This window comes from Carcharodon carcharias, chromosome 6, assembly GCF_017639515.1.
Source record: "Carcharodon carcharias isolate sCarCar2 chromosome 6, sCarCar2.pri, whole genome shotgun sequence".
NCBI classification, from domain to species: Eukaryota; Metazoa; Chordata; class Chondrichthyes; order Lamniformes; family Lamnidae; genus Carcharodon; species Carcharodon carcharias.
The window spans coordinates 47,133,235-47,160,842 of record NC_054472.1 but is presented as its reverse complement, the minus strand read 5'-3'; the positions used below and the strand labels follow the sequence as shown (position 1 = coordinate 47,160,842).

Here is a 27,608-nt window from a genome sequence, read left to right as displayed (position 1 = left end):
ACTTGCCCCGCACATCACCGTTATAGTTTTCTCCCGGTTGGTGGAGCAGGTTCAAGGGGCCAAATGGTCCATTCCTGCTCCTATTTCTTCTGTTCTTATGATTATTTGGAAGAAGCTGTTCAACATGAGAACAAGTTCAGCCAGGCGGAAGAGGGTCGTGGATGAAGACTGGCTGGGCAGAGATCAGACAGCCCTCAGACTGTTCTGGTGGGGGATGAAGATTTAAAGAGATTGGGTGTCCATAGTGAAGAGGAAATGTTTAGGGACAGGAAATTTGAAACTGTTAAAGTGACGGAGATCATCAGAAGAGAGTCAGATGCAGGTAGGGAGAGACGGGAATAAGTGGGGGAAAAAACAGAATTAAGATAGGGAGAAAAAAGTTTAGTGGAGTAGGAACAGGCTGAAACAATAGGTTAACTAGGGGAGTCCTGCATGGATTTTGTGAAGGAGGTAGGATCAACCTGTTTGGGGTTGGGTGATTTTGAGTTTGGAGGCTGTGGAGGGAAGCTCTCCAGAGGAGATGAGATCAGTGACAGTTCTGGAGATAATAGTTTGATGTTTGATAGTGGAGCCACAGCCCAGAGGAAGACAGGAGGAAGTGTCGGAGAGTTAGCATCTGTCCTCTGCTAAGTAGAGGTTGGTTCGTCATACAACAACATCGTTATGCCAGTAGGTTTGATGACAATATTAAGTTTGAAAGTGAGGGAATTGCGCGCAACAAGTTCAGAAGGTTAGAGTGAGTGAGGGGAGCAGACAAATGGAGATGGCCGATGTCATGCCAGCAGTTTTCATTGAAAAGATCGAGAGACATTAAGGAGCCAGTGGGAGGGCTGCTGGTGGAGGGAGAATATGGGAAATGGGTAAAAGGATCCACTGTGTGAGGGCTGGTGTAAAGACTCCTGTCCAAAGAAGCGAACATGGAGGTGAAGGCAACGGTAGAAGATCTCAGTGTAATGCAGAGCTTGAAATTCATTAAGATGGAGGTGTAAGGGGATGAAGCTAAAGTCTTTTATAAGGACAGATGGTTCAGGGTCAGCAAGCTGAATGTTAGAGTTTATGACGAATATGTAACAAGAGGTGTGATTAGAAGGGATGGGGTTGGGGGGAATGAATGGAAAGAAAGATCTGAAGGGGTGTTGGTGCTCGAGTTGTTGAAGCTTGTGAGTCTTCACAGATGAAGGATCGGAAAAACAAAAGGAAAGGTATGTGATAGGATGGAAGGCAGGAGAGATGAAATAACAAAAGGGTGGTGCGGGTAGAACAAAAGCAATGGTAATGAGACAAAAAGAAACAAAAGATGTGTCTCATGGGGATGTGAATGGCAGAATGATGGCAGAATGGCTGCCTTTTGAAAGCAAGAAAAAAAACAAGAGTAAAACCAAAATCAGCAACAAAAAAGAGAAACAAAATGGGGGCAGAGGCTGCAGTCAGAAATTGCTGAACTCAATGTTGAGTCCAGAGGCTGTGAAGCGTCTAATCAAAGATGAGGTGCTGTGCCTCGTGCTTCAAAGGAAAACTGCGGGGGGGGGGAGGGGTGTGGTGGTGGTGTGGGTCACACTTGTGGACTGAAAGAAGTATGTTCCACAAAACCTAGAGGATCTGTGTTCCACCTGGTCTATTGGTTGAATATTCTTTCTATAGTGTGAAGTTCAATATTGTACACAGTATTCCAAGTGCTGTCTAACAAAGGTTTCCTATAAAGATTTATCTTTAGATCTCAACTTTTATATTCTACACTTTGGCATGAAACCCAGTACTCCATTAGCTTTCTTATGGTCTTAAAAAGCTAAGGTTTTTAATGTCTTATGAACCTGAACTCCCAAATCTCTCTGCTCTTCCTCATGACGCGACTTGCCCCATTCAAGGTACAATTACTTCATTTTTAAAGACCAAGGTTTACGACCACACATTTTGCTGACACTGAATTTCATGGCCCATTCCACTATCTTCAATATCCTCTAGCAGCTTTTATTGGTCCCCAGAATTATTTCCTATGCAAATTTGGAGACCACAGACTCATACTTTATCCAAATCACTGACGTATATGGTGAACAGCAGAAATTCCAGAGAAAAACCTTGAAACACTGTTGCTCACTTTTATGTTAATAATTACAACACAACAAATTCCCCATAATATTTGAAGGACCATTTTTCAGTAATGAATTAATTATGAAACAGTTTATAAAATGTTCAATTTAATAGTGCCTATACTAAACTCATACACCACCAAAACAGTACCGTCTTTTTGTTGACCACAAACAGTATAAAAATGCTGAAGCCAAGGTAAGTTGATGACAGCTTGCATTTATGCAAAATCAGCATGATGGAAAAAACATTCTGAGGGACTTCAGGGGCGTAAGAGAAAAAGTGGTTTCTAAGCCAAGGAAGAAATGCTGGCCATGACTATAGTAGTGAATTTTAATTGGGTCTTGAAGACTGAAGTGGAATGTGGCATTTAGGGGTTTGGGCAATTGGTCTTCTGAGCACTGTTGCTGGCGACTAGGTCCTTGTGTGAGCATTTTGCTCACGTGCAGTGCCCTAGCTGTCATGGTCTGCGGCAAATTCATATTGTTTGGGCACTGCTGTTCCCGGCCCCATCACCGCCATTCTGAAAGTAACACTTCCTTAACTGTTGTAAGGACGGAACATCAGGTCAAACAAAAATCACCTGGAAATACCATGACTCCTGAAATGATATCTGGGGAGGGAGAGTGTTTGCTGCTTCTCTCTGAGAACTGTGCCTTACCACCCTGAAGCTGGGCTTCAAAAGTGGGATGAGACACTCAGAAACTGGGTGAGTTTTGGTGTTATTATTTCATATTATAACTTTCTGTATTGTTTTAAAAGTCAAAACGCTGTGCTAAAACTTTAGCTAGAATTATATTGATGATATTTTTATGGTGAAATTTACTCGGGGGTGTTTCTCATTAATCACAGAAATCATTTTTATTTAAACATTATCCTTAAATCTTCCAATTCTTTTGTGTTCTTTCTTGGATTTATAAATGATGCTGTTCAGCTCACTACAAAACAAAGTTAAATATTTTATTGGGTGCTTGGTGACATTGAGACACTCAAAGTAAATGCGATAATGTTTGCAAACAGTGCGCAAATGTCATATGATCAATTGTAATCAATTAAGCACCGCATAATCAGTATCACATGGTCGAATGCTATGTGATCAACCTCCAGGAGTAACCGAAACCAGATATTGGCAACCCTAGGTTGAAGGTGAGAGGAGAGAACACAAGCTATCCATCAGAGCAACTGGAACATATTTTTGGCGGTGGAGGAGATGGAACTGTTGCAGTGAGTTACAGAGACAGGGCGGGACAAGGTCATGGAAGGTACTACACAGTTTAGACAAAAAGACAGTTCTATACAATTTTCTTTCTGCTAGTTAAATAAAGCATTTTTATTTCAAACTGGTAAAGTATAGTTTGCATTTGTATCTTATAATGTGGTAGTCCTTTATTTTAGTGTGTGAGTCAGTGCTTCCTAGATGGGAGCAAATTGAAACCAGAGCACTGACAGGAGCCTGAGTTGAACAGGCCCAATCATGGCAGCATCGGCGGAGAAGAAAAGAGTTGACGTTTCGAGTCCTCATGACCCTTCGACAGAACTTGAGTTTGAGTCCAAGAAAGGGTTGAAATATAAGCTGGTTTAAGGTGCGTGTGTGGGGCGGAGAGATAGAGAGACAGAGAGGTGGAGGGGGGGTGGTGTGGTTGTAGGGACAAACAAGCAGTGATAGAAGCAGATCATCAAAAGATGTCAACGACAATAGTACAATAGAACACATAGGTGTTAAACTTAAAGTTGGTGATATTATCTAAACGAATGTGCTAATTAAGAATGGATGGTAGGGCACTCAAGGTATAGCTCTAGTGGGGGTTTTTTTTTATAATGGAAATAGGTGGGAAAAGGAAAATCTTTATAATTTATTGGGAAAAAAAAGGAAGGGGGAAACAGAAAGGGGGTGGGGATGGGGGAGGGAGCTCACGACCTAAAGTTGTTGAATTCAATATTCAGTCCGGAAGGCTGTAAAGTCCCTAGTTGGAAGATGAGGTGTTGTTCCTCCAGTTTGCGTTGGGCTTCACTGGAACAATGCAGCAAGCCAAGGACAGACATGTGGGCAAGAGAGCAGGGTGGAGTGTTAAAATGGCAAGCGACAGGGAGGTTTGGGTCATTCTTGCGGACAGACCGCAGGTGTTCTGCAAAGCGGTCGCCCAGTTTACGTTTGGTCTCTCCAATGTAGAGGAGACCACATTGGGAGCAACGAATGCAGTAGACTAAGTTGGGGGAAATGCAAGTGAAATGCTGCTTCACTTGAAAGGAGTGTTTGGGTCCTTGGACGGTGAGGAGAGAGGAAGTGAACGGGCAGGTGTTGCATCTTTTGCGTGGGCATGGGGTGGTGCCATAGGAGGGGGTTGAGGAGTAGGGGGTGATGGAGGAGTGGACCAGGGTGTCCCGGAGGGAGCGATCCCTACGGAATGCCGATAAGGGGGGTGAAGGGAAGATGTGTTTGGTGGTGGCATCATGCTGGAGTTGGCGGAAATGGCGGAGGATGATCCTTTGAATGCGGAGGCTGGTGGGGTGATAAGTGAGGACAAGGGGGACCCTATCATGTTTCTGGGAGGGAGGAGAAGGCGTCAGGGCCCTCAACCGTGTCCGGCCCATCTCCCGCGCATCCGCCCTCACGCTTTCTCCTCCCTCCCAGAAACATGATAGGGTCCCCCTTGTCCTCACTTATCACCCCACCAGCCTCCGCATTCAAAGGATCATCCTCCGCCATTTCCGCCAACTCCAGCATGATGCCACCACCAAACACATCTTCCCTTCACCCCCCTTATCGGCATTCCGTAGGGATCGCTTCCTCCGGGACACCCTGGTCCACTCCTCCATCACCCCCTACTCCTCAACCCCCTCCTATGGCACCACCCCATGCCCACGCAAAAGATGCAACACCTGCCCCTTCACTTCCTCTCTCCTCACCGTCCAAGGACCCAAACACTCCTTTCAAGTGAAGCAGCATTTCACTTGCATTTCCCCCAACTTAGTCTACTGCATTCGTTGCTCCCAATGTGGTCTCCTCTACATTGGAGAGACCAAACGTAAACTGGGCGACCGCTTTGCAGAACACCTGCGGTCTGTCCGCAAGAATGACCCAAACCTCCCTGTCGCTTGCCATTTTAACACTCCACCCTGCTCTCTTGCCCACGTCTGTCCTTGGCTTGCTGCATTGTTCCAGTGAAGCCCAACGCAAACTGGAGGAACAACACCTCATATTCCGACTAGGGACTTTACAGCCTTCCGGACTGAATATTGAATTCAACAACTTTAGGTCGTGAGCTCCCTCCCCCATCCCCACCCCCTTTCTGTTTCCCCCTTCCTTTTTTTTCCCAATAAATTATAAAGATTTTCCTTTTCCCACCTATTTCCATTATAAAAAAAAAACCCCACTAGAGCTATACCTTGAGTGCCCTACCATCCATTCTTAATTAGCACATTCGTTTAGATAATATCACCAACTTTAACACCTATGTGTTCTATTGTACTATTGTCGTTGACATCTTTTGATGATCTGCTTCTATCACTGCTTGTTTGTCCCTACAACCACACCCCCACCCCTCCACCTCTCTGTCTCTCTATCTCTCCGCCCCCCACACACACACCTTAAACCAGCTTATATTTCAACCCTTTCTTGGACTCGAACTCAAGTTCTGTCGAAGGGTCATGAGGACTCAAAACGTCAACTCTTTTCTTCTCCGCTGATGCTGCCAGACCTGCTGAGTTTTTCCAGGTAATTCTATTTTTGTTTTGGATTTCCAGCATCCGCAGTTTTTTTGTTTTTATATTTGGCCCAATCATCTGTTCGTTCACTGTTGAATAACTGCTGCTTCATGGAGGGCCCTCATTCACTGAGCTTCAACAGGATTTTTCGCAGCAGCGAATATAACAGTCAGAATTCACCCTGTCTTCACCAGATCGGTTATACTATAGTTGACCTCCAGTGCTATTCTACAATGGAAGTCAAGACCGAGTCCATACTTGAAGGCAAGCAAGAAAAACATTGAACCAGGGTGCAAAGACTTAATAGAGACCTCCTTCCAAGTCAGCCTCTGTCCTTATTTTCAAAGATTAGTTTATTATTTATAGTTAACTGAGAAAGGAGAACTAACTGGAACATAACATTTCCTTTGCAGTGCAGTTTGAAGAGGTGAGAGATGCAGAACAAGTGTTAAAGCACTAGCATCGCTAGGCGGGTGTAATTACAATATAACAGGTTTATGTGGTAGTTGCCATGATAAATGAGTTGTCATTATAAATGTCCTCCTCCTTCAGGTACCATGCCCTAAGGGAACCATGTACTTCCATTGAATTGGTCCATGATTATGCTTGGCAGTGGTTTGCCATTGCCTCCTGCAGATGGCAGAGTAGGAAACTCTCTCACTCTTACTGCCTGCCATCAGGCATAATAGAAGAACTTGCAGGCTGAAAATCAACCTGTTTGGCCATGTTATGATTGCACCTTCCGTGGTCCTCAAATCCCGAAGTGGGACTTTGACCCGAATCTTCTGGCACAGCAGTGGGGATGCTAACAATGCATCAGAAGACCTCCCAGTATAAATGCAGGCTTGGGAATTTATTATGGAAAAAGTTGGCACATAAGTCTAACTAACATGTGAGAATGGGAAGCGAGGTGTTTTAGTCAGGAAGTGCATGGTGTTAAATTTTTAATATATTAAAGTTGATAAGAATTCAGGACCGGCATGTTCCTGCTAGGACGAAGGATAAGTATGGCAAGTTTCAGGAACCTTGGATAACGAAGGATATTGTGACATTAGTCAAAAAGAAAAGGGAAGCATTCGTAAGGGCTAGAAGACTGGGAACAGGTGAAGCCCATGGAGAATATAAAGAAAGTAGGAAGAAATTTAAGCAAGGAGTCAGGAGGGCTAAAAGGGGTCATGAAAAGTCATTGGCAACCAGGATTAAGGAAAATCCCAAGGCCTTTTACACATATGTAAAAAGCAAGAGGGTTGTCAGGGAAAGGGTAGACCCACTCAGGGACAGAGGTGGGAATGTGTGTGTGGAGCCAGAAGAAATGGGAGAGATACTAAATGGGTACTTCTCATCAGTATTCACCAAAGAGAAAGACTTAGCGGTCAATTTGTCTAGGGGAGAGTGTGTAGATAGCCTGGATCATGTTGAGATAAAAAAAGAGGAGGTGTTAGACGTCTTGAAGAATATTAAGGTGGATAAGTCCCCAGGGCCAGATGGGATCTATCCCAGAGTACTGAGGGAGGCAAGGAAGGAGATTGCTGGGGCCTTGACAGAAATCTTTGTATCCTCACTGGCTACAGGTGAGGTCCCAGAGGACTGGAGAATGGCCAATGTTGTTCCATTGTTTAAGAAGGGTAGCAGGGATAATCCAGGAAATTACAGGCTGGTGAACCTTACATCAGTGGTAGGGAAATTATTGGAGAAGGTTCTTCGTGACAGGATTTACTACGATTTGAAGCAAACGGGCGTATCAGTGAGAGGAGTTTGTGGTTTTGTGAAAGGGAGGTCATGTCTCACTAACTTGATCGAGTTTTTCGAGGAAATGACAAAGATGATCGACGTTGGAAGGGAAGTGGATGTTATCTACATGGATTTCAGTAAGGCCTTTGACAAGGTCCTTCATGGCAGACTGGTACAGAAGGTAAAGTTGCACGGGATCAGAGGTGAGCTGGCAAGATGGATACAGAATTGGCTTGGTCATAGAAGACAGAGGGTAGCAGTAGAAGGGTGCTTTTCTGAATGGAGAGCTGTGACTAGTGGTGTTCCGCAGGGATCAGTACTGGGACCTTTGCTGTTTGTAGTATATGTAAATGATTTGGAGGAAAATGTAACCTGGGCTAATTAGTAAGTTTGTAGACGACACTAAGGTTGGAGGAGTTGCAGATAGTGAAGAGGATCGTCAAAGGATACAATGAGGTATAGATCGGTTGGATACTTGAGTGGAGAAATGGCAAATGGAGTTTAATCAGGACAAATGCGAGGTACTGCATTTTGGAAGGTCTAATACAAGAAGGAATTATACAGTAAATGGCAGAACCCTTAAATGCATCGACGGGCAGAGGGATCTGGGTGTACAGGTCCACAGGTCACTGAAATGGCAATGCAGGTGGATAAGGCAGTCAGGAAGACATATGGCATGCTTGCCTTCATCGGCAGGGGTATTGAGTATAAAAGCTGGGAAGTCATGCTGCAGCTGTATAGAACCTTGGTTAGGCCACATATGGAATATTATGAGGAATTCTGGTCGCCACATTACCAGAAGGATATGGAGGCATTGGAGAGGGTGCAGAGGAGGTTTACCAGGATGCTGCCTGGTCCGGAGGTTATTAGCTATGAGGAGAGGTTGGAGAAACTCGGATTGTTCTCACTAGAGCGACGGAGATTGAGGGGTGACTTGATAGAAGTTTACAAAATTATGAGTGGCATGGATAGAGTAGATAGTCAGAAGCTTTTTCACAGGGTGGAAGAGTCAATTACTAGAGGACATAGATTTAAGGTGAGAGAAGAAAACTTTAGAGGAGATGTGCAGGGCAAGTTTTTTATGCAGAGGGTAGTGAGTGTCTGGAATTCGCTGCCAGAGGAGATGGTGGAAGCAGGTATGATAGTGTTGTTTAGGAGGCAGCTTGACAAGTACATGAATAGGATGGGAATAGAGGGATACTGAACGCGGAAGTGCAAAATGTTTTAGTTTGACAGGCAATATAATCGCCGCAGGCTTGGAGGGCCTAAGGGCCTGTTCCTGTGCTGTACTTTTCTCTGTTCTTAAAAGGTATATACATTCTACAGTTATAGCCATTGTACAAAAACACAGATGAAATAGGGCAAGACAAAGCGAGCACATCTGCATGTATATACACAAGGGGAATAAATTATTAAATTGAAACATTGTTCTTTTATCAATTGTCAACTTCAATTACAAAGTGCTACAGCAGAGATTGTTATGTAATAATCTCATCTTGGAGTTAAAACAGGCAGCATTTTCCAGCCCCAGCCACCAGCAGGATTTTTTTTTTTAATTCCTTCATGGGATGAAACACTGGCCAGGCCAGCATTTATTTCCCATCCCTAGTTGCCCTAGTTCAGAGGGTATTTAAAAGTCAACCACATTGTGGGTCTGGAATCACATGTAGGCCAGACCAGGTAAGGGTGGCAGATTTCCTTCCCTAAAGGGCAGATGGGTTTTTAAAACAATCAACAATGGTTTCATGGTCATAATGAGACTTTTTAATTCCAGATTTTTATTGAATTCAAATTGCATCATCTGCCGTGGAATTCGAACCCAGGTCCCCAGGGGTCCCCGGGTCTCTGGATTACTAGTCCAGCAACAACATCACTATGTTATTGCCACCTTTATCGATGCCACCGAAATCAATGAACTTTTGGCTGGCTTGCTACATCTGGTGTGGGAACCACCGAGGCAGGACTGGAAAATCCTGCCCAACATTTTTGGAGTAGTGTTTCTCAGAATCTACACAAACGTACACCTGGCCAAGGCACGCTTTATATTAATGTGGTTCAATGAACAGTATTAAGTATTACTAATTTCTCCCAAATGTTCACGTTCACATTTTTTTGAAAAAAAAAACATACTATGTGTTGAAGTACGTATGCCCAGCACCACATCAAGTGATAACGCACACTTTATCTCCCCATACAAAGGTATGCTTCAGGAACATCTCTCTGATCTCACAGTCGTGCATCAGAAATATCAAGTTCTGATATGGGAAAACGAAGGAAGAAAAGGTAAACAGTATGCAACTGCGAGTGGCCAGCTCAGTCAATGGTCGAGGCAAGAAGAAAAATCTGTACTCAGCATCCTACCTCAAGCCTAATAAGAGCTTTGATTCAAAACAGAAATCACAGCACTGAGTCTCTCCACAGCTCTTTCGTGAAACCTGGAGGAAGGACACTGTTGGGAAGAGCTGAACTGAGAATCCTGTATAACAATTACAAACTCAAAAACAATTCTTACCTCCCACATTGCTGCAAATGATGCAGAATGTTCAAAGCTTCATCATATTTCTGGATTGCAATAACGTAAAGCCGTCGTTTAAATGCTTCATTTCCGATAGCTTTCAATTGATGTGCTATTTCAATATTCAGTTCCATGCTCTAACAGAAAATAAATAAATATGTTTAAACTATGTGGCTGGAACACATCAACCTCCTTGATTACAAAACTAAGGTCTTGTATACCTTAAAGGGGTTTTTACATTATTCAAGACACATGCTGGTTCTGCTGGGTTACTGAGTGTGGACGAATTGGTGTTACATAGCTGAATATCACACGGACTCGAAGTGTCAACTGTATCTCTCTCCGCAGATGCTGTCAGACCTGCTGAGTTTTTCCAGGTATTCTTGTTCTAGATTTCCAGCATCCGCAGTATTTTGCTTTTATCTTAGTGAATGTAAAACTGCCAGGACTCTAAAAAAAAAAATCAGTTGCCAGCTGCTGGATAACTATGAAGATCCAGTATAAATACAAGCTGCTGTTGCATGTTTCTTTTAATTGGTCTTCGCCTTTTGTGAAATGAGATGATTGGTTTTATAGGAATCAGTTACTTTTTGTCATACCCCAAATCAGACAACATAAAAGAAAAAGACAGGCAGTGAGGAAGAGAAAAGAACAAACTTCTATTTGCACAGCACCTTTCACATCCTAAGGAAATTCCAAACCACTTCAAAGCCAATTTAATTTCTTTTGAAGTACGGACGTTATGTTATGTAGGCAAATGTGACAGCCAATTTGAACAAAGTAAGGTCCCACAAACAATAATGAGATAAATGACCAGATAATCTGTATTGGTGGTGCTGGTTGGCAGATAAATGCAGGACACTTGTAAAACACCGGGTCTTCTTTGAATGGAACCTGAGAGTGCAGACTTGGTTCAGACAACAGAACTGCAATAAGTGTCAGCCACTTGTGCACAGGTTTTGAGATGGGGGCTTGAACTCATAACCTTCTCACTCAAAGGCAAGAGTGCTATCACTGAGCCAAGGCTGCCATAAATCAACAAGCAAAACATATTTAATATCATATTAAGAGTTATTTTACTCACATGAAGTATACAGGATTTATGTTATATCTTTAAAGTATTACAAGTAAGAAATTGTTGTACAGAGAATACAGAAGTGCACAAGTTAGAAAAGATGATCAAAAGAGGTGGGTTTTATGAATGGCTTCAATGGGGGTGACAGATTGTGAGGAGAAAGGGTTTTAGGGAGGGAGTTCCAGAGAAGCAGGGCTGAGGTGGTTCAAAGTTCTACTACTGAAGGTGGAATGGGGGAGGGGGAGGGGAGAGTCAGCTTTGCCATACAGCAACAAAGGGCTGGAGGAAGCTGGAAAGATAGAATAGTCCAAGGTCATCAAAGTGTTTCATATATTTTACGTTGTTCATTCAGTAAAAGATATTGTGATTACAAACATTAAACTCCAAATTAAACAGAAAGACACAGTTAAGGTGCTACAAGAGTCACAAGAAATAGCTCAATTATTTGCCAATGGATGCACTTACAGTATAGCATTAATGCAAATACTGGTTTCAAGTTAAACTTCAAATAACATTCTTGTATTTATATGTGAGCAACTGCAAGATGGCTGGTTCCATCATTGCTCTGCATCTCTTAACGTGGATGGTAAAGGCACAGAACTTGTGCTGCATCCACTCCTTGTCTGGGATTCTCCGAGCCCACTGGCGTTGGGTGTAAGTGGACAATATGGTGCGATCAGTTTCACGCCAGCGTGGAACCAGTTTGCAATTGTCTGCTCAGCCCGCCGGTGCCAGGTCACGTTTCCTGCCACCGGATGTCAGGGACCTCATTGTAATACATCAGCATATCATTATAAAGCCAGTCCGCCAGACTCATCCCCTCACCTGCTGCATCATCCACCCATATCTGCGGGAAAACACACTGACATGTTTTACAACAGCACTTAAGCAACATGCACCTGGCAGCTGCCCTTCGCTCAGGACTTCGAGGTACATTTGCCTACCTTGCTTCAGTCAGCATTTGCAGTCATCAGCGCCAGGCTTCACAGAGAGCACCACATCCCTTTTAGGTGGACTTACAGCAGATCTCTACCTACCAGGTCAGCCATAAGGTGGGGATGGCTTTTCATTGGCTGCGTGGCAAGGGCTTGCTTGGGGAAGAGGGAGAAGTGGCCTCAGGCAAGGGAAGAGGCTGCAGGACAAAAGGGAAGGAGGGTACCCCAGGGTGTGTGTGGGGGCACAAGTTGATCTGTGCAAGTGGCCTCAAGATGGTGAGGGCTGAGGAGGCAGTCTCCAGAAGAGATGAGGCCCAGATGGACATGTGAGGGTATATGTTTGAGAATGGGTGGTGATGTCCCTTGGGCTGGCAGTGAGTGAGATGCCAGTGAATGCGTGATGGGCTTGAGTGTGTGAGTTTAGAGTGATGAGATGGTTGCCATACCCTGACTGCATGGATTAGATCATTCATCCTCTATCTGCACTGGATGGTCAACCTCTTCTGTGCAGCACTGGCACTGACCACCGCTTGCCATGCTAGATTGGTGACGCTGCTGCCCATTCTGCGGCCAGAGCCGGTGCAGGCCTCCACGGCGACCAAGTGGCATTCCAGCGTCGTGTCATTAAACTTGGGGTCTGCAGTCTGTTTGCCTTTCGTGGACACCTTCCCTGCAATAGTCATGGGCTGGACACACGGAGATATGGTCTTTAAATAAGGCACCCAGTGTGATGAAGCGGCAAGGTGATGGCGTGGCAGGCAAATGAGAACCTGCCCGCCATGGAAACTGCGTGTTTCCCAGGAATGCATAAGTACTGCAGTGGATTTGGGTCAATACGGCATGAAAACCCGCCACTGCCAGCAGCTAAAACGTTGTTTTACCCGCCCACTACTGCACTTAGTGCAAATCTGGGACCATTGTGCCCCTTGTTTGAACACACTTTCCCAGCATTTCCAAACAATTAAAACCAAGTCAAAATAAAATCCAACCTGCTCTCATGCTGGAAAATACCAATTATCATAAATTTCAAAACCCGAGACTGCCTGTGCCTTTCTTTTGGAGAAGCCCTGGGATGGGCTGGGTTGCAATCAAGTTAGCGCATCTGGGGCAAGGCTTTGTATGATGGGAACACTTATTGGGAATTTAGATGGAGAAGTTAGTGCAACTGATCTGCTGCTCTTGATTTAGTTATCCCACATGCTGATCATTTTTTTTACACTCTCCTAGAACCCCGAACAATGACTGCCTCAGGTGAAGCTGTTCAAAACCAGATATTTTTTTTTAAGTTCTTAAATTGGGGCAACTGGGTCCATCTTCAAAAGAATTTAAAAATTAGTTCCAATTTTGAGAGCTGACAGAACACCACTGTAGAGTAAGGTCTTCACTGTCAAATATTGAGAAGGTTACAAAAATTACAACCAAATTCAAATGAAACCTGCACTGAATGATTTGAGTCACGAAGTGAAATATTCATGGGTAGATTTGGCAAGACTGAGCTCTTGCTGATGGCATGTATCCCATGGAGCTGAGGGTCAGAAAGATAAGGCGGTCAGTTCTCTGAGCTTCTGGTGTTTATTTTTAAAAAATAAACAAAGCTGAAAAGAGAATTGTGAACCCAACACTGCAACATCAGGTCAGAACCAGTTTCTGTTTCAATTTCCTTTCATCATCTTCCATTGCTCATCTTCCTTAGTTTCTACTGCACACCATTTCCAGGAATTACTCTTCTCAGTTTCTAATTTCCCCATCTCTAACTTATTTGAACCCTTCCCACTTCCTCCTTTTTAAATTTTCATTGATTACTTCACTCCATTTTAGATCTCTTTCTCGTTCTGTTTGTTTGCCCTTCACTTCCTTTTTTATTTTTGTTCTTAAATGTTGTTCATCTATAATAGTCTTTTTATTTTTTAAGAAATGTTACTGCTTTTGTCCATGATGATCTGTTAAAACCATACCATTCAGGATTCCTTTCTGCATTTGGTGGGTCTTTCCCTTCCCAGTTTGGAAGGGTCTACATATGAAAAATTAAGTCATATGCTTCTACCACAGATGTTGCATGACCTGCTGTGCAGTTCACGTATTCAATAGTCTTGCAGCCTGTTTTCACCCTGTTCTCACCTCATCTCCATCTCCGCTTGTCACCCCTCTCTTTTTTTCCCATCCTGTTCTCTTTCCAAGATGTATTTTCTCTCTCACCCCTCTAATTTCCTTCCCAGCACTCCCACTGGCCAGATTTTCCATGCCTGCTGGTGTTGGGCATGTTCAGTGACGAGCAGACAATATGATGTGAACGGTTTCACAACGGTGTGAAACCAATTTGTGATCATCAGCTCAGCCCTCCAATGGCAAGCCGCATTTGTCACCATCGGATGTCGGGAACTCCATTGTAATACATCTGCATATTATTATTAGGCCAGCCCACCAGAATCATTCCCCTCACCCCGCCAGGGTCGCCTGTTGGACCTCAAGCTTGAGGCCAGTTTGGGAGGGGTGGGGGTGTGAAGGGCAGCCTTGCCGTTGAGGCGGCTTGTGGGGGTGGGAGCAACACAAACACTGCTCATCAGAGCAAGGAGCCTTGGGAAGGGAGACATTCTTGGGAGTTTATTAAAAACAGTGAACAATATGTACAAGTGATTAACACCTGTACCCAGGCTTTGCAGTGACATCTTAACTTTCCTAACCCTGCTGCTACATCTTGGTGCTCACCAGACATCCACAGCAGGGGTGGAGGCTGCCCGCTGACTGCTAAGCCCTGTCTGTGATGACTTTAGTGGGCATCTTCTGGAGGGCCGAGACTTGGAGGGCTCCAGCCCGCTTTTGGGGCCCTGCTGTGTGGCAGTGGCACCCTCCTCGGCCTGTGGAGCTGGAGCTGCTGAGGTCATAGGAAGAGGGGATGGGCCAGACACTCCCGGAGTCACCTAGATGGATGGCCCCGGAGTGTGCACCTGCTGGCCTTCTTCCCTATTGGTCCCCAAGGGCCCAAGGCTGACTCTGTGAGAAGGTGTAGCTGCAGCTGCACCCCTCTCGCATACACACTGTTGGAGGTCAACTATGGCATCAGTGATGGAGTTGACCCCGTGCAGCAGTGCAGAAGCAATGTCCTGGACCAAGGTCTCTATGATGGCTGCCATCCTACCAGTGTTGACCTCGGTGCGTTTCATCTGTCTGCTATTGCACCTAGTGCAAACCTGGGACAATTCCACCCACTGTCTCAAGTTCCATTATGTCTTCTTCCTTACAATTTCAATTCCCTTCTCTCAGTTACCACTCTGTCTCTTTCCCCACCTGTGTTCTCTCCCTTAGTTCACCTTTCCATCTCACCTCCATCGGCTTCAGTTTATCACCTGTCCCTTTCTTGATTAAGCTGGGGAAAATAGAGTACGAGAGTAAGCTTGCAGGGAACATAAAAACTGACTGTAAAAGCTTCCATAGGTATGTGAAAAAATAGATTGGTGAAGACAAATGTAGGTCCCTTACAGTTACAAACAGGTGAATTTATAATGGGGAACAAAGAAATGGCTGACCAACTAAATACATACTTCACAAAGGAGAACACTAATAACATTCCAGAAACGTTGGGGAACACAAGGTTTAGTGAGAGGGAGGAACTGAAAGTAATCAGTATCAGTAGGGAAAAGGTGTTAGGGAAATTGATGGGATTGAAGGCCGATAAATCCCCAGGGCCTGATAATCTACATCCCAGAGTACTTAAGGAAGTGGCCCTAGAAATAGTGGATATGTTGGAGCTCATCTTCCGATATTCTATAGACTCTGGAACAGTTCCTACAGGTTGGAGGGTAGCTAATGTAACCCCAATATTTAAAAAGGGAGGTAGAAAGAAAACAGGGAATTATAGACCAGTCAGCTTGACGTCAGTAGTGGGGAAAATTCTAGAGTTCATTATAAAAGATTTAATAGCTGAGCACTGGGAAAACAGTGGTAAAATCAGACAGAATCAGCATGGATTTATGAAAGGGAAATCATGCTTGGCAAATCTATTGGAATTTTTCGAGGATGCAGAGATGCTTTAGTGTGATTTGGACAAGCTGAGTGAGTGGGCAAATGCATGGCAGATGCAGTATAATGTGGATAAATGTGAGGTTATCCATTTTGGTAGCAAAAACAGGAAGGCAGATTATTATCTGAATGGCTATAAATTGAGAGAGGGGAATGTACAACGAGACCCAGAGAGTGGTGAGCCTGTGGAATTCATTACAGAAAGTAGTTGAGACCAAAACATTGTATGTTTTCAAGAAGGAATTAGATATAGCTCTTAGGGCAAAAGAGATCAATGGGTATGGGGAGAAAGCGGGAGCAGGCTATTGAGTTGGATGGTCAGCCATGATCATAATGAATGGTGGAGCATGCTGCAAGGGCCGAATGGCCTACTCCTGCTCCACATTATACTGCATCTGCCATGCATTTTCCCACTCACTCAGCTTGTCCAAATCACACTGAAGCTTCTCTGCATCCTCCTCACAGCTCACCCTGCCACCCAGCTTTGTGTCATCTGCAAATTTGGAGATATTACACTTAATTCCCTCAGCTAAATCATTAATATATATTGTGAATAACTGGGATCCCAGCACCAATCCCTGCAATCCCATGTGCTGTAATTTTACATGCCAATCTCTTATGTGGGACTTTGTCAAAATCCTTCTGAAAGTCCAAATAAACCACATCCACTGGCTCCCCCTCATCAACTCTACTAGTTACATCCTCGAAAAATTCCACTAGATTTGTCAAGCATGATTTCCCCTTCGTAAAACCATGCTAACTCTGTCCGATTCTGCCACTGTTTTCCAAGTGCTCAGCTATTAAATCTTTTATAATGGACTCTAAAATTTTCCCCACTACCGATGTTAGGCTGACTGGTCAATAATTCCCTGTTTTCTCTCTACCTCCCTTTTTAAATAGTGGGGTTACATAAGCTGTCCTCCGATCTGTAGGAACTGTTCCAGAGTCTATAGAATCTCAGAAGATGACCACCAATGCATCCACTATTTCTCGGGCCACTTCCTTAAGTACTCTGGAATGTAGATTATCAGCCCCCGGGGATTTATCGGCCTTCAATCCCATCAATTTCCCCAACACCATTTCCCTTCTAATACTGATTTCTTTCAGTTCCTCCCTCTCACTAAACCCTGTATTCCTCAACATTTCTGGAATATTATTAGGGTCTTCCTTTGTGAAGATAGAACCAAAGTATGTATTTAGTTGGTCAGCCATTTCTTTGTTCCCCATTATAAATTCCCCTGTTTCTGACTGTAAGGGACCTACATGTGTCTTCACCAATCTTTTTCTCTTCACATACATATGGAAGCTTTTACAGTCAGTTTTTATGTTCCCTGCAAGCTCCCTCTCGTACTCTATTTTCCCCTTCTTAATCAATCCCTTGGTCCTCCTTTGCTGAATTAGAAACAGGATGTTGCAAACGACTGAGTTTTGGCTGAGTTGCTGGCTCAGGATTCCCTCTCTTTGCGCTTTCTCTCTGCCTCTGACATGCGCTTGCTTTTGAAGGCGGCTGCATGATTTTTTATTTGATTGCAACAGGTGCAGAACTCCTATGGAAGCTTCTCCCAGGCCTCCAAGTTGATATTGAAATTCCTAAGTGAAGCCTTCAGAGTGCCCTTGTAGTGCTTCCTTGACCACCATGACCGCACACCCCATGCTCAAGCTCTTCACTTTGGTAAGCAAGTGTCAGGCCATCTGGCTATGTGACTGGCCCAACTCAGCTGTGACTGTCTCAATATGGCATGCCAGCTTGGGCATCTCCGATATGTTGTCCTGAAGGCGGCTCGACTGAGTAGTGAGTGACAGACCAACCTGTTCTTCAGTACTCCACAACTGGCTGCACTGTGGCTGATTCACCCATGCCGACCAGCAATCATTGAAATCAGTGAGAATTTCACCTCTCCTGCTCACACATTGCTATTAGAAACCCCATAAAAAGTTACCCCCTGTTCCAAAACTTGTAACTGGGTTCTTAATGGCCAAGTGATTAAATTTGATGAATAATAGGACGACTGAACCTAAAAAATGATTCTACATTTGCAGAGTGCTGTCACAAAATTAATTTAATTTTTAAAAAATTCTTTTAAAGAGTTTTTTTCAGAATATTTTAGCTTTAACATGGGGTATGTTTTTGGCCCAATCTTTTCTTTGTTCTATGTGAACATTTTTTAAAGTTATCTTATGTAACTGCTTTTTTGTGTGTATGTAAAAATTCTTTAATGTGACTGGTTGCATGGAAGCTTAACACTGAGTAACTTATCGCCTGACTCCCCAAAGCCTGTTGACCATCTACAAGGCACAAGTCAGGAGTGTGATGGAATACTCTCCATTTGCCTGAATCAGTGCAGTTCCAATAGCACCTAAGCAAACTGCACCCCATCCACTCCCTTAAACATTCACTCTCTCCACCACCAACGCACAGTGGCAGCAGCATGTACCATCTACAAGCTGCACTGCAGCAACTCACCAAGTGACTTCGACAGCACCCTCCAAACCCACGATCTCTACCACCTAGAAGGATAAGGGCAGCAGATGCATGGGAACACCACTACCTGCAAGTTCCCCTCCAAGCCACACACCACCCTGACTTGGAACTATAACACTGTTCCTTCACTATCACTGGGTCAAAATCCTGGAACTCCTTTCCTAACAGCACTGTGGGTGTACCTACACCACATGAACTGTGGTGGTTCAAGAAGGCAGCTCACCACCACCTTCTTAAAGGCAATTAGGGGTGGGCAATAATTGTTGGCCTAGCCAGTGTCTCCCACATCCCTTGAAATATTTTTTTAAATGCCCAGTAAAGAACACTGCAATCAGTCACAGTACTGCTGCACAGCTACAGAGGTAAAATTCTTGCCAGACATTGCTGGACCTCCCAGCGAGACTTACGCAGATGTCAGAAGTGAGCAACATTGTTTCGCCACTGACTGTTAACTCCAGGCCAACATATTCAATGGTATGCTTTTAATAATATGCTTTTAATGGGATGCTCTTAATTCATCACCTTAAAGTTATCCCACTAAGATAAAAGCAAAATACTGCAGATGCTGGAAATCTAGAACAAAAACAAAAATACCTGGAAAAACTCAGCAGGTCTGACAGCATCTGTGGAGAGGGACACAATTCTGAAGGGTCATCCAGACTTGAAATGTCAACTGTGTCCCTCTCCACAGATGCTGTCAGACCTGCTGAGTTTTTCCAGGTATTTTTGTTTTTGTTTTAAAGTTATCCCACTTCACTGAAAATTGTTATGGTCACCGTAAAATGCTGAAAATTTTTCAAAACAGATTTGAACTTCTAGTTACTAGCTGAAAGAATGACAAGTCAAGATTTCACATTTTAAAACTTTTACTGTAACAAATTACTAAAAGCATCGTTGACTAAATACTATTTTGTTTTTGTAGGTGTCATGCCAGTACAGGCATGTAGATATTAAACACTTTTAAAAACTGTATTCCTTTTGAAATGGACCCTAATCTACAGCTAAGATGGCTGCCAAGAGGGTCAGGTGACCTTTCGCAACTTCAACAATCATAACAAGTTTCTGAAAAGTTCCGAATTGAATAACAGGTGTGGTCTCCCCCTTGAATAGGCATGCCTAAATAGCACTCCTCAGTAGAATTTCACACTCGCTATTGTTGAAGTTTATTCCAAAACACAGAGACAATAGACTCCTAGAATCTCTGACTCCAGGTTTGTGATGTAACAAAGGAAAGCTATCAAGTCCAGTTATCCACAGGTGAAGCGTAAAAGAGCACCAATTACCCCCTATTGTGTATCAAGGGCTGTTAATCATGTGATTGAAGCTGTTCTTTAATACTGAAAATATTTTATTCCAAAACCCATAAGAGTCTGCAGACCAACATCAACTTTATCACAGCTGCAGAGAACATAGAAACATAAGAAATAGGAACAGGAGTAGACCATTCGTTCCCTCGAGCCTGCTCTGCCATTCAATAAGATCATGGCTGAACTTCTTGTGTTTTGAGTTCCACATTCCCATCTAACCTCAATAACCTTTGATTCCCTTGCCTCACAAGAATCTACCTCTGCCTTAAAAATATTCAGTGACCCCCACCTCCACTACCTTTTGAGGCAGAGAATTCCAAAGTTGCACAACCCTCAGAAAAAATTTCTTCTCATCTCTGTCCTAAAAGGGCGATCCCCAATTTTAAAACCGTGCCCCCCTAGTTCACCCACAAGGGGAAACAGCCTTTCGGGGTCCAGCTTGTCAAGGCCATTCAGGATCATGTACACTTCAATCAAATCACCCCTCACTCTTCTAAACTCCAGTGGAAACAAGCCCAGTCTGTCTAACCTTTCCTCATAAGACAACCTACTCATTCCAGGTATCAATCTAATGAACCTCCTTTGAATCGCCTCCAATGCATTTACATCCTTCCTTAAATAAGGAGACCAAAACTGTGTACAGTATTCGAGGTACGGTCTCACCAATGCCCTGCATAATTGAAGCATGACATTCTTACTTTTATGTTCAATCCCCCTCGTAATAAAGGAGAGTATTCCATTACCCTTCTTAATTACTTGCTGTACCTGCATATTAACTTTTTGTGACTCATCTAGAACCTAGATCCCTCTGCACCTCAGGATTATGCAGCCATTCTCCATTTATGTAATACTCTGCTTTTTTGTTCTTCCTGCCAAAGTGAGCAACTTCACATTTTCTCACAGAAAGACTGCCATTTTGCCTTTCGAGAACCATGAGGCTTTAAGGTATTTTAAAAAGCCTCCTCCAGCCTGTTTCTGAAAAGGTCCAAGTTAACCTGTAAAGAAATTGGACCACCAGTTACAACAGCCATCAGTGCCTGTCTACACGAACTGTTGAACAGTCTTCCCTTCAAAGGAACCTTGCAGTTAATCCAGATATGACCTCATCTGAATTTACCTGAACTTCAATTCCAGAGTGTGAAAAGCTCCCTCCTTCACTGGACTCTCAGACAACTGAACTGCTAATTATTCTGTTTGGATTTAATATTTGTAGAAGCGCACCACTTTCTTTAATTGCACCTTTTTTGGGTGTGTGATGTGCGACTGACGTAGCATTAGATTTTCCGGGGTTAGCGTGTAAATAAACAATCCTTCTTGTTTAAAATCATTAAAAGTCCGCTGCTGGTGACCTTTGAAATGACAGCATACTAATGGAGATTTGGGAATGCACACATTACTATTTTCAAATATAAACTGCATTGATTGCAGACAGAAGGGAAGTGGAATTGGGATTTCAGTTCATCTATCTCCCCTTTCCCTATCATAGACAGCTTATACTTTTAAGCTACCGAGAGAAACATTCCCTTTGTATATTTCACACACATCACACTCTCTATGGGATTACAGTCCTTACAGCACAGTTCACAGTTGATCTCAGCTTCCAATGGGTTTCCATATTCCCATTTCATCAAGTAGTAGCTCTGAGTGACTGTCTCCTGGCGTGTTCCTCAGTTTTCGGAGTTTCTTTAATCAACCACCAGCATTAAAGCTTGTTCTGATGATTCTTCCTATCCCGGCCATGCCAATACAAATCTCCCGGAATACTTAGATAGCTGCAGGATGCGACCCTCGACTTGGGACCATCTCTCTCTCACATTGGGCTGTCGAAGCCCACAAAGCCAAGAGCTTCTTCTCTCTGTTGACCACATAGAACTACTGTGTGTCTGAGATATTCATTGATTTGTAGGGGTCTGCAACCTGATCTCAAAAAAATTGTCCTCCTCTGCCCTTTTAAGCATTTCTGCCGAGATAAACGGTAATTAGCTATTCTTGATCCTAACTCCCTTTCATCTTAGAAGTAAATGGACAGTTTACAACAACTGCTTATAACCCGATACCTACAACACCTTTCTGGGACTTTGGGAAACTCAATCTACTCACTGTAAACTCAGACTGCTGCCATTATCTCCAAGCGCATGTATCTTGTGCCGCCTTCTCAGTAAAACAATCTATGTTGTCCTTTGGTTTCTAACAATTAACCACCCAGATTTACTGTCAGGAAGTCTTCAGAACAGGTCACATGATCACCTTCATTTACCCTAAAATTTAATGCTACAGTCCCAAAATATAACAATCTTATACACCTCTTAATTGTACCAAGACACTGCAGACTACAGTCTAAACAGCACCAGCTTCAGAATATAAAATCTTATCTTGTCCTTGACTTATCACAACTCCAGAGCAGTCATTTATTTTAATGACTGTGCTCTGGATAGAGTTAGATCTGTTCGTGTCTTATATGGGAGTGTCTCCTTCTTTCCTTGATCTGATCCTGTAAGGAACAAAAGTTAAAATACTGGCGTCTCCCAGATCATGATAACTTATAATGTGTTTATGTCTACTCAATGTGGCTCACAAAACGAACTCAGGTTGTTGAGAGTATTGTCATTTACTAGAGAGCTATAAAAAGGGTCTATTACAAAAGAGCCTGACACCATCGGCTTAAAATATTCTTTCCAAACATAAAAAATGTGGGCAAATAAAATTTCTAAGTGTTTTTCAACAATTTGTAATCATCAATGTGATATTGAAAGTGATACATTTGTCAACTTTTTTCATGCTAAATTCTCATGTACACATTTATAATGTGAACATTCCATGAAAACTTGTCACAATGTAACTGTAAGCTCCTGCCAATGGAGGTGGTGCAGTACTGCTATTGGAGGGAAGCTAGAATTAAACCATTAAAATTTACATAAGGTCTGCATTTATAATGGAGACTGCTATGAATGGAAATATAAAAAGGAGGAATTTACAGGTCGCGTATCCATTATCAGAAATCCTCTGAGCTGATTAAGTTTCGGATTTCGGGTAATTTTGGTTTTCGGATACCACATACGGGAATAGGCCTACTTACATTACAATAACCTAAGCCTAGGCTAGCTACAGTCTGAAGTAGAGAAGTTAAACAGAAAATAACAGAAGATAAAGAAAAGCTGGCAACACCCAGTTCAAGTGTCCACTCACATTGGAACTGGTGGTGGTCTTATGTGAAAGCTTGTCTATTGCGAAATACATGAATTGTTTCAGGGAAATCACTTTGTATTGTACGCAGCACGCTTTCTGCTTTTCCATTATTAGATGTATGCTTACTGACAGATTAGGGGGCCTTTGAACTTTTATAACAAACATCATTCCATTTAACTTCTCCATACAGCAACCTGTGCAAGCTCGTGTTTCAATTTTAATTGGTCAGCGAGGTTCATGTCGGCTCTGGTCAGGGAGTTCCTGCGCTAAACTCAATGAGATTCAAAAAAAGTGTGGGTTTTCGGATTTAGGGATAATGGATACTCGAGCTGTATAACTTTAAAATGCGGACTGAATTACATCAGCATATTTTGGCTCAATTGAACCAATCCCCTGCTGCGACATGTAAAACAACATTTGGTGCTGACACTGTACACAATTCCAGGAGGGATTAACTAGGAACACATGAGAAGTCTCACATATAGCGTGTGCTTCATGTAAACATTCCACTTATTTCCTACTGTAGTTTATGTGTCCTTTGACAGACTGTGAGCAATGCCATGGGAAATCTGCTGGGACAGTGCAAAACCTCTCCTTCCTTAAGATTTTATAGAGATTCTAACGAGCAAAGGCCCCAACATATGTCATATGCTTCACACTTTGCTGAAATTCAGGTGGCAGTACAAGTATTGCCCATTTGAAGTGCATTCTAATAGCATGTTTTCAGTTTAGCACCATTTGTAAATAATGGAATTTGGCCGAATAGCGTTGCCTCCATTTTGTTTTAGAGTGATTACTGCACATATCACTGTCATTTTGCACGCCACCTTTCTTGACCCCCTTGAGCCCTCCTGCTTGCCACCCCTCTCTCAAACCCCTCACTCTCTCTTGCCATCTCTTTCAACCCCTTTGCTTCTGCCGGCTCGCTGCTCCTTTCCCAGTTCCCTTGTTCCTGTCTGCTCGCTGCCTCTATTAACCCCTCACTCACTCCTGTTTGCTGGCCCTCTTGACCCCGTTGCTCCCTCCCGCTGAACACACCTTTCCCAGCCTCCTCTCTCCTTCCTGCTCATCGCTCCCCCTTAGTCTCCTCAGTCCCTCCTACTCACCGCCTCTCTCGACCTCCTTGCTCCTTCCTGTTTGCCGCCTCTCAACCCCCCGTTCCCTTTTCCTCGCTGCTGCCCTCTCCCAACTTCCGCACTTGCCATTTCCCTCTCCTGACCCTCCCACTTGCCACTTCCCTCTCCTGATCCCCTCACTACCTCCCGCTCAATTCCTCCCACTTGCTGCCTATCTTTCGACCCCTCGCTGCTTCCTGCACGTCACTTCACTCAGGGACCTTGAGATGGCAATTGGGAAGGAGTGAGTGAGGCGGTGAGCAGGAGAGTCAGACAGGGAATTAGTGAGATAGGCAGCGGGAGGAAGCAAGGGGACCAGGAGCAGGAAGTGGCAAGCAGGAAGTGGGGGGGGGGGGGGGGAAGACAGGGAACAGCGAGGAGGAGATAAGTATAATGAGTAGTGTGCTAGCAAGAGTAGTAAGTAGAAAGCAAATTTATGGACCAGTTAGTATCAAGGCAGCCAACAGGTTTTAAAAGTAAAAATTACAGGTCAGTAATGTAACCCATCCTTATTACATGGTTTCTTATGGAAAAGTGATTTTTGTTTAGCATGCCATTTTTAGGAACTCATTAAGATTGCGAAATAATGGATAGCTGTAATAAGGGATAACTGTACTGCCCAAGTTTTGAGGCAAACTCCATGTTAAGGACAACAACAGGAACTCAAAAACAAAAAAATGTCAAAGGCACAGTGAACATAGTTAACTCCTGATAATCAGTCTCAGGGAGAATATGTGGCTCTCCAACAGAATTTTTCAGGAGACTCAAGTCCCCTATATTTTGAAACAAACCGGAACAGCATTCCTCAAGAACATAAATCAACGATTGCCCTCTTGCCGCTTTGTTCTTCTGACCCCTTCCAACTCAACCCTTCCCTCTTCCAACCCTCCCTCTCTCCGTTTCCCTCTCTTGGCTCCCTCACTCTTTCTGGTTCAATTACTCCACTTGTCACCTATTTCTCAACCCTCTTGCTCCATCCCACTCACCGCATCCTCTCTCACCCCCTGGTTCCCTCCAGCATGCAGCACCTCTCCCAACCCCCTCACTCTCTCCTGCATGCTGCTTCTCTTGACCCCCTTCCCCTGCTTGCTGCCCAACTCCCTGCCCCCTCCCGACCCTCCCACTGGCCGCCTCCCTCCCCTGGCCCCCTCATCACTTCCCGCTCGCCGCCCATCTCTCAACCCCTTGTTGCTTCCCACGCACCTCCTCACACAGGGCTCTGCAGAGGGCCTGCAAGGGGAACGAGCGAGGCAGTGAACAGGAGAGTCAAGAGAGGGAAGCAACAAAAGGGGCAGTGAGCAGGAGTGAGCAAGTAAGTCAGGAGCAGGAAGTGGCAAATAGTGAGGAGAAGGCAGGAAACAGCAAGCAGGAAGTAAGTTGAAAGAGTGGCACACTAGCTAGAGTGGCACACTGTTAAAAGAAAGTGGTCAACGTGACCAACAAAGAGTCATAAGTTGGTCACCAACTCTGTGGTATTATTTGGTAAAATGTTATTCTGTACTTGTCTAAATGTTATGCTGTACTTGCCCAATTAGATCCCTCACTACCCCAGTGATATTCTGCATTAGCTATTTGCCATCTGATGAAAATTCTGTCCACTGAAGCTGGTACTTTTGACAAGCTGAAGCACAAAAAAAGTTTTATTTTAGGACAGAAAAGTTTATCTGGTAGGAACACAATGGGGGTTTTCAGAATAATGACAGGTTTTGAGAGAATAAGGGGTGATGGTAACTGTGTGCCGAATTAGTTCCTTTTGGCCTATTGAAAATAAGTTTATTTACAGGAGTTTAAACTCTGTTTCTCTGCTGAATCTTTGACTTACCAATAAAGCTTCTTAAAGAGGACTGTTAAGGAGTGCCTTCATCGAGAATTCAGAACCAAATTATAAACTCTTTTCAGTTAAATACATTTACTACCCAATGGTGGTCTTGAACCCATGACCCTGAAATTAAGAGTTTCATGCCCTACCGACTGAGCTAGCGCTGGCAGTATAACAACCTCCAATATCCAACCTCCCCCCATTGCAACCTTTTCCCTTCTAGTGCTGATGCTCCTGTTGAAGGAACCTTTAAATGTACCTTTAACCTACCTGTAGGTTAAAATCAAACTGCCTCATTTTTCCACCTCTAACTTTTCTCCCAGGACATCAAAGCTGTAGAATTCCTAACTTCCCTCAGTCTTCCCCTTCTCCTAAAATCCTCAGGTTTTAGAAAACAAGCCTAGCATCACAATCACAGCTTCCTGATTATCATTTTTGCCAAACTTGCAGACATCAGGCCTCAAAAAACTTGCATTACCAATGAATAATCTACCAATACGTAGCCTCCCTTCTAACGACATTCAATTTCATCAGCTCAAACATGACAACCTGCCAATGTTTTTAAGAGAAATGTGGCAGAAATATTTACACTAAGAAAAATGTTGATAATTAATTACCTTAAGACTGGTCTGGAACCTGGAGTCCTAAGACCATATGTCCTTAGGGATCTCAAAGCTCCGAGTTTTAGTCCTTTTGTGCTTCTACTTCTTCTATCTTGGCTTGTCCAGTTTGATTTTTCTGGGCCTGGAGATTTGGAAAGGGCTGTTCTTAACACTGCTGCTTCACTGGCGGATAAATCCTAAATCAGAATACCGAGATCTCAGCAACTGAATTTTTTTTTTCAAGCAAAAAAAGGTCAACAGCAGCAAAGGCTTTAAATTGTCCAGCATTCAACTGAGGGGATACTAAACCACAGCAATTAGATTAGACTCAATTCCCAGAATATCCTCCGGGGAGGGGAATAAAACCCCTCAGCAAGCTCCCAGTATGCACAGGTTTGATAAGGTGGCCCCAGGTAGCAGTCGTACTACAAGAAAAGCGGGGGCACTGGGCTCCAAGAACACCAAAACAAAATCAGCAACTCAGCAGGAAATTGAGCAGCAACGTTACAGAGTGAGGGCCGAAGTTGGTTTAACGTGCTCAGTGTCCCTCTCCGCAGGTATTGACAGGCAGCTAGAATGAGAAGGAGCGACATTTTACACCTTGGAGCCTTCCACCCATCCCCACCACAGGCAGAGAGAGCCGGAGCCACAGTGGAAAGGGATTAAGAGCGCCGGATGGCTCTGTCTGCTGGGCTGCTAAGCTGTGTGTGAGAGAGAGAGAGAGAGAGCTTTTCATCCTCAGACAGCCTACAACCAACACTCTGCAACCACGTCATTGCCAGGAAAACATAACTTAAAAACAAGCCCAACATCAACAAACTACACGTGCAACTTTCGATTCCGAAGTACAAGACTAAACGTCACCCCACCTCCGCAGGCAGCCCTTGTATTTCATAAAATCTGGAAACTGGGTGTAAGGTTTCACTTTCCGATCCTGCACCGAAACAGTCTGCGGAAACACCAGGGCGAAACCGCTCGGCGTGTTAGTAAATAAAAACTGCACATTGGAAATCGTCATCGCGACTGTCAGTTAT

At 43.8% G+C, this 27,608-nt stretch overlaps 1 protein-coding gene across 2 annotated transcripts in view; it reads right to left on the bottom strand.

Moving 5' to 3' along the window:
- LOC121278747 (TPR and ankyrin repeat-containing protein 1-like) overlaps positions 1–27,608 on the bottom strand; it is a 147,942-nt gene that overhangs the window by 104,489 nt on the left and 15,845 nt on the right. Inside the window, exons 3-5 of one of the 2 annotated variants that reach the window (XM_041189136.1) lie at positions 26,590–26,771; positions 21,426–21,707; positions 10,034–10,173 (exon numbers count right to left, since the gene is read on the bottom strand). In XM_041189136.1, coding sequence (XP_041045070.1) covers positions 10,034–10,173; positions 21,426–21,467 — 182 coding nt within the window. In that variant the 5' untranslated portion in view covers positions 21,468–21,707; positions 26,590–26,771. Of the gene's footprint in view, positions 1–10,033; positions 10,174–21,425; positions 21,708–26,589; positions 27,370–27,608 lie in introns of those variants that run through there. The other variant, XM_041189137.1, reaches the window with a different exon arrangement.